The sequence below is a fragment of the Euprymna scolopes genome, chromosome 46 (assembly GCF_053919585.1).
Source record: "Euprymna scolopes isolate OS-2025 chromosome 46, ASM5391958v1, whole genome shotgun sequence".
In the NCBI taxonomy this organism is placed as follows: domain Eukaryota; kingdom Metazoa; phylum Mollusca; class Cephalopoda; order Sepiida; family Sepiolidae; genus Euprymna; species Euprymna scolopes.
This window is the reverse complement of record NC_136527.1, coordinates 132036838-132044337: the sequence shown is the minus strand read 5'-3', so window position 1 is coordinate 132044337 and position 7500 is coordinate 132036838. Positions and strand designations below refer to the sequence as shown.

The window sequence follows — 7500 nt, the reverse complement described above, 5'->3', positions numbered from 1 at the left end:
TTCTCCAGATCATTCAAGTTGTTTGTGAAGGATTCTAGTTATTTTTTAAGCATTCAAGGTCATTCAATTCATCCTTATTTCATTAAAGTCATTCTAAGTCATTTACTTTTTATTCATTTAAGTCATTTCAGCCCATTTTTCGGTCATTTTAGTTTATCTTTAAGAATTCCATGTCAATCCTACATTCCTGCATTACACGAGAGCACGTGACTAACGGCTATCGGCCTTATTATTTTTTTTTAATGGGGAAAATCCAAGCTTCCTCAAAAATATTAGAAAATAAATGGTTCGAAATATAACACAATTATCTCCCCTTGTTTTTACAGTTAAGTAACTTACTTTTTTTTAAATGTGAAAAATGATTCTTTAAAAGTTATAAAATAATAATAAAAAAGAGATTATAAAATAATTAAAAATGGTAATAGAATAATAAAAAGTGAGAAAATAACTACAAACCGATAATAATAATAATAATAATAATAATAATAATAATAATAATAATAATAAAATTTAAGCTACTTATAATTATATCACAATAACCCAAACAAATTACGATAAATTACTAAAACACTAGTAACGTAATGTACGTTTTTAATTCTCATATAGGAGTATATCTCCAAATATAATTCATGCATCGGCATGATAGACTAGTATTTCTCATCACCTTACCTGTCAATTGACTTCTCCTGACAGCTCTATGCACATACCACCTTGTTGCACAGGACATCCGTAAAAATGAATTTAGATATACATTCATAAAAAATGCTGCCATTTTAGCCGTTTCATATTGCAACCTGTACCTCCCCATCAGAGAAGCCCGACTCATTCGCATAAACAAACCGACCATCACTCAGAGTATACGGGTTGAACATATTGAGAGAGTATTATTTATCGGACAGAAACCCCAAAATTATTTCTTTATATACTCAACTGACCTCTCTAAAACGTATAGAAGCCGAAACTATTACTGATTATACTACAAGAGCCGAAACAACTGCAAATTCTTTAAAAATGTCTGGTGAAGTTATAAGTGAAAGTCTGTTAATTTCCATGGTTCTTAAGGGATTACGCAGTGATTTCAAGCTATTTACCACCGTGATAACCCAGAAAGAAAAACCCATGACTTTTAGCCAATTCAAGGTAGCACTCATAAGTTACGAGGAAACTTAAAAAATGATCACAGAATGATCGCGGAAAAAAAAAGTCTGAAAACTTATTGAAGGCACCTCGTACCGAATTTTTGAGGTTTCAGGTTCAAATGAACAGCTACAGCAGGAATCGGAATGCACCCTACTAAAGCCTGATTGTCACAGCTGGTGAGTTTCAAAAATGCTATCTGGATGTGAGAACGAAATGTTATAAAATTCATTGGCACACGAGATGACTTCAAGTTCATTGCGACTGAAGGAGATTACTATCAATAAAAGTTCAATGGCGACAGTTTTACCAAATAATTTGAAAGCGGTCATGTTTAAAATTGCGTCGCGAGTTTTTGAGATGAAAATGATTAAAAAAAAAAGATTTTAAAAATAAAATTATAAAATAACAAAAGTTTTGAAAATGATTTAAAAAAGAGATTATAAAATAATAAAAAAAAAGATATTATAAATCAATAAAAAAAGGACTAGAAAATAGTTTTTAAATGATAAAAAAGGGTGAGAAAATGAAAAAGGTTATAAATCATAAAATGTTATAAATAATAAAAAAGTTATAAATAATAAAACAGTTATAAATAATAAAAAAGTTAAAAATAATTTTAAAAGATTATAAAACGGTTTTTAAAAAGATTATAAAAAATATTATAAATTAATAAAAAAAAGGACTAGAAAATAGTTTTTAAATGATAAAAAAGGGTGAGAAAATTAAAAGGGTTATAAATCATAAAATGTTATAAATAATAAAAAAGTTATAAATAATAAAACAGTTATAAATAATAAAAAAGTTAAAAATAATTTTAAAAGATTATAAAACGGTTTTTAAAATGATTATAAAAAAGATATTATAAATTAATAAAAAAAGGACTAGAAAATAGTTTTTAAATGATAAAAAAGGGTGAGAAAATGAAAAGGGTTATAAATCATAAAATGTTATAAATAATAAAAAAGTTATAAATAATAAAACAGTTATAAATAATAAAAAAGTTTAAAATAATTTTAAAAGATTATAAAACGGTTTTTAAAAAGATTATAAAAATGATAAAAAAAGATTATAAAAATGATAAAAAAGGCTTAGAAAATGAAAAATGATAAAAAAAGATTATAAAATAATTTTTAAAAATTATGAATAATAAAACATGATTATAAAATAATAACAAAAAGATATTATAACTAAATAAAAACTGATTATAAAATAGATTTTACAAAGATTATAAAATGATAAAAAAAGGCTTAGAAAATGAAAAACGTTATTTATAATAAAAAGTTAAAAAAATAATTAAAAAGATTATAAAAATGTTTTTTAAAAAGATTACAAAATGATAAAAAAAGATTATAAAATGATTTTTAACAATTATGAATAATAAAACAAGATTATAAAACAATAAAAAAGATTATAAAATAATAAAAAAGATACTATAAATTATTAAAAAGACATTGTAAAATGATTAAAAAAAGGATCATAAAATGATAAAAAAGATTATAAAATAATTACAAAGTTAAAAATAATAAAACTGTCATAAAATAATTAAAGATTATAAAATAATAAAAACAAGATGTTATAAATTAATAAAAAGAGGTTATAAAATAGTTTTTAAAAAGTATATAAAAGATAAAAGATTATAAAATGTTTTTTAAAACATTAGAGAATAATAAAAAAAGAGATTTTAAAATGATAAAAAACATTATAAAACGATTTTAAAAAGTTAGAAATAATAAAAAATGCAATAAAATAATTAAAAAGATCATAAAATAATAAAATATTATAAATTAATAAAAAAGATTATGAAATGTTTTTAAAAAGATAAAGTGATAAAAATCGACTATAAAATTATAAAAAATGTTATAAAATGATTAAAAAGTTAGAAATAATGAAAAGTTATAAAATAATTAAAAAAGATTATAAAATAATAAAAAGATATTATAAATTAATAAAATAGATTATAAAATGGTTTTTAAAAAGACTAGAAAATGATAAAAACAGGCTATAAAATTATTTTAAAAGTTAGAAATAATAAGAGATTATAAAATAATTGTAAAAAGATTATAAAATAATAAAAAGATATTATAAATTAATAAAATAGATTATAAAATGGTTTTTAAAAAGACTAGAAAATGATAAAAAAGGCTATAAAATTATTTTAAAAGTTAGAAATAATAAGAGATTATAAAATAATTATAAAACGATTATAAAATAATAAAAAGATATTATAAATTAATAAAATAGATTATAAAAAGCTTTTAAATTGATAAAATAAGATCCAAAATGTTATAAAAAAAAGTCATAAATAAAAAAAGGTATAAAATAAATTTAAAAATTATAAAATAAAAAAATATTACAAAGCAATACAAAGAGATTATAAAATAATTTTCAAAAAAAGGTGGTACTTGTGCACTTTCGCGACCATGTTGAAATAGTAACGTTTTAAAAGCCATTCTTAACATGGGGAGACGACGGTGTTTTGTAACTATCCTGTACTTCTATCTAACAATTTAATAAATGAAAAAAAAATATCGTAAAGTTTGAATTTAACTTGAAGAAAATTATTTAAATAGCGCGGTGGCAAAAGTGCACAAGCCCCAAAATGGTTATGAAAATAAAACCTGAACTACGTTATTTTTGGTGTACGACAATTTCTTTCTGTAATGGGTACGTTTATAATAAAGATTTTTTACGCTTCTACACTAATGGGATGGAATTTCAGAAATCATAAAACTGAATTTCATACGAAAACAATGGTATCTACGTATTTCTCGTATTTTTAAGATGATTATATCCAAAAATTACGAAAATCGATAAGATAGAAAACTATTTACTAAAGAAAATAGAAAAATAAAATTTGATGAAAACGATTGTAAAACACAAGAGCATTAAAAGAAGAAGAAAAAAAAGATTTCGGAAATTTTTCACCTGCTAACACGATTAAAGTTGTTTTTTTTTTAATAATTCAGTAATATTCAGATAATTTAAACTGCATAATTAAAATTGAAAAAAAGTTGAAACCATTGTTTTTTTTAATCTGAAAACTCCATTTATCGACAACAAAATTTCATCCCAAAGCTGTAGAAGCACCAAATTTTTTTTCTTCATTTTTGTTTATCCTTACATTTCAAAGTTTTATGTCGACAGTTTTACCAGATAATTTGTCAGCGGCCATGTTTAAAATTGCGTTGCGACAGTTATTGCCGTTCGCGCTGCGACAATTTTACCAAATATTTTGACAGCGGCCATATTTCAAATTACATCACGACACTTGTTGCCGTCTGCATTACGGCAGTTTTACCAAATAATTTAACAACGGCCATGTTTAAAATTACATCGCGACAGTTGTTGCTGTCTGCATTACGACAGTTTTATCAATTAATTTAACAGCGGCCATGTTTAAAATTGCGTCGCGACAGTTGTTGCTGTCTGCATTACGACAGTTTTACCAAATAATTTAACAGCGGCCATGTTTAAAATTGCGTCGCGACAGTTGTTGCCGTCTGCATTACGGCAGTTTTACCAAATAATTTGACAGCGGCCATGTTTAAAATTGCGTCGCGACAGTTGTTGCTGTCTGCATTACGACAGTTTTACCAAATAATTTGACAGCGGCCATGTTTAAAATTGCGTCGCGACAGTTGTTGCCGTCTGCATTACAACAGTTTTACCAAATAATTTGACAGCGGCCATGTTTAAAATTGCGTCGCGACGGTTGTAGCCGTAAGCATTGCTAATTGTTCCTCTATATTTTCATTATCATAGGCGTTCTGTAACCAATAAATAATCTGATTTGTTTTGCCTTCGTCGCAAAAATTTAAACTGTCGTCGTCCGTTTTATTAGTTGGTACATTTGGTGGCGGTACCGGTATGCATTTAGGCGGTAATAAAGGTACCTTAGATTTGGGTGGTAGATAAGCGCCTGAGACGTTCATTTGTAGCTGTCCAGTGACATGTCTAGCGGTGTCATCTCTGGTTTCTTCCGTGTTTTCGTGGTGGTCGTTCATGTCTGAATCTTCATTTTCGGCTCCGGAAGAGGCGTCGTCCCGTGGTTTTTGCCGGCGGAAACTAAGGAGCCGCTTGAAATCCTTACCCCAGGTTCCTACGCGATCTGAGATCTTCCTTGTAAGCCGGGTAAACCCAGATTTTCTCTTGTACCTACCGCCTTCTGAGGCACCGTCGTTTTCATTATCCTCGGCGCCCCTACTGACCACGTTTATGACGGTCAAGTGACCCTGTTCGCTTGTGACGCTGTCGGCATCAAAACCGGATTGCTGGCAGTCTGCGTTGGCAACGTCGGAAGAACGTTTTCGGGGTGGCTTCGGGGGAGCCCTTTTAGATATTGGTTTGGAATTCGCGTTCTCTGGTTCTTTTGCGCCCTCTGGCGTCGATTTCTTTCTGTCTACCGCGTCGGTGTCGCCTTTTGTCTTTGTCTTTTCTTTCTTCTTTTTCTTCTTCTTGTCTTTCTTCTTCACTTTCTCTTCTCTTTTCTTCGCCTCCTTTTCTTTCTTCTCCTCCTCGGCCTTCTTCTTTTTCCGCTTATTTTTGCCCTTCTTGCACGGCTGCTTCTTCGATTTGTTCTCCTTCGACTTCGACCCTTTCGAAACCTCCGCACTGGCTTCCTCGGTCAAGTGCGACGAAGGGGTCACGGTTCGCGCAGAATCAGGCAGCGGCGACGGCGATGACGATGAAGGTTGCATCACCGGAGGGCTTCGCCGGGCAATCTGCGCAAATTGCTTCTCAAGCTGCTGAGCGGCGTCTGTAAGGGATATCGGGTTATCGTCGACAGCGTCCAGTTGCCTTTTAGGTCGGCCAGTAGAAACAAACGGGTTAGACGTGGTTATTTTAACAGGAGTCGGTTCTTTATAACTTGCGTTCCCTGCAAACGTTGGTAGGGGCCGAACCACGTTTTGTTGCGCCATTATTTTATCAAGCCGAGGTGGGGGCTTTGGGGGAACGACAGGGCGTTTAAGAACCGTTCTAGATTCAGGGGCCGACCAATGCCCTTCAGTGTCCGTATTAGTAGGCGAAAGCCTACCGGGTTGGTCTTCGGAAATGACTTCTAAGTCACTCACGGCTTCACCTCTAGTTTTTCGGATTGTAAAATAAGCAATGCCTCGCTTTTTCTGACGAGCTGAACGTCTCATTGCCCCAGCAACTACTGCTTCTGCTAGGGGTAGCATAATGTTACGCTGCATGTTGGATTCCCCACCAACCGTTGGCACACCGCCTCCTCCGGGAACTGTAAGCTCTTCTTCCTCAGGTTCGATAGGTAGTGCTTCATAGAGGTTTTCAACGTTACTTTCTTGTTGAATGGCGTTGTTACCGGTGATTTGTTGTGTTCTGCAAACTGGCAGTGGCGGGGCTGCTGCTTGTTCTGGCAAAGCGGTACTCTGTTCTTGAACTTTATTTGCGAGATGCGCTGCAGGTCTAATTAAATATGGAGACGAGGAGCTGGAGGATGGGCATGTGTCTTGGTGACTAGTTGACAGATGAGTGACCGGAGGTTTAACCTGGCTTTCTTGCGGTAGCACTTCCGGTTGATTTACGCTGGGCCCTCTCATAGACTGCCGGGCACGGTCGTTGCGTCGATATTTTGAACGGCGGACCGATTCACGTGCCTCAAGGCCGACATCGTCATCAGGTATAATAGTTCGACGTCGTTGGCTTTTCCGACGTGTTGAACCGCGGACTGTTGTTGCGTCTTGCCTGTTTGCACTCACAGGTTGCTTTCTACGGTGCGAGCTCCGAACATAGCACCGTTCAAATGATCCAGCAGCTCTTGCTTCCGGAATCATTTCCGGCGCATTACCACCGGAAACAGGCCAGCTCTTCGGAACACCACGGCTACTCATACGAAGTGATGAACGCGCAAAGTCATTCGCGTAGACTGCTGACATTGGAACGTATACGTGGTTACCATGGGCGCCCGCAATCTCACGACCGTCTGCTGCAAAGGCAGGGTTACCATGCGTGCTCCTTCTCGTAGGGGCGTTTATCCTCTTGTTGACAGCCGATGAATACGCGTGATAACCCCTTTGGGAATATCTTCCGGAGCTTCGGACGAATGCATTCATCCGGTTTATGCTCTGCCGTCGAAGCTCGTTAAAAGCGATTACGTCTTCATTCGGATCTCTGGCCACCTTGACGCAGCTGCGAACAAACACACAACGTTCTGCCTCTGCAGGGTTGGGCACGTTTTGGGAACATTCTTTGTTTGTCGATATCTCTTTTGAGCTGTAACTATAGTTACTGCTGCTGCTGCCGTCATAGTGGTCGTGTTTGTTGCTCGCATGTGGAAGCGTATTTGAAGCGTTTTCTTTGTTTTTTGTGCTTTTGTTAGCGGTGTTATCATTTCCGTTG

General features: G+C 33.3%; 1 protein-coding gene across 1 annotated transcript in view; it reads right to left on the bottom strand.

Moving 5' to 3' along the window:
• Positions 1 to 4076: 4076 nt before the first annotated feature.
• The window catches only part of LOC145270383 (uncharacterized), an 88423-nt gene continuing 84999 nt past the window's right edge, over positions 4077 to 7500 (bottom strand). The window contains exon 2 of the mRNA XM_080126033.1: positions 4077 to 7500. This exon is cut by the window's right edge and continues 1611 nt beyond it. Coding sequence (XP_079982159.1) covers positions 4833 to 7500 — 2668 coding nt within the window. The 3' untranslated portion in view covers positions 4077 to 4832.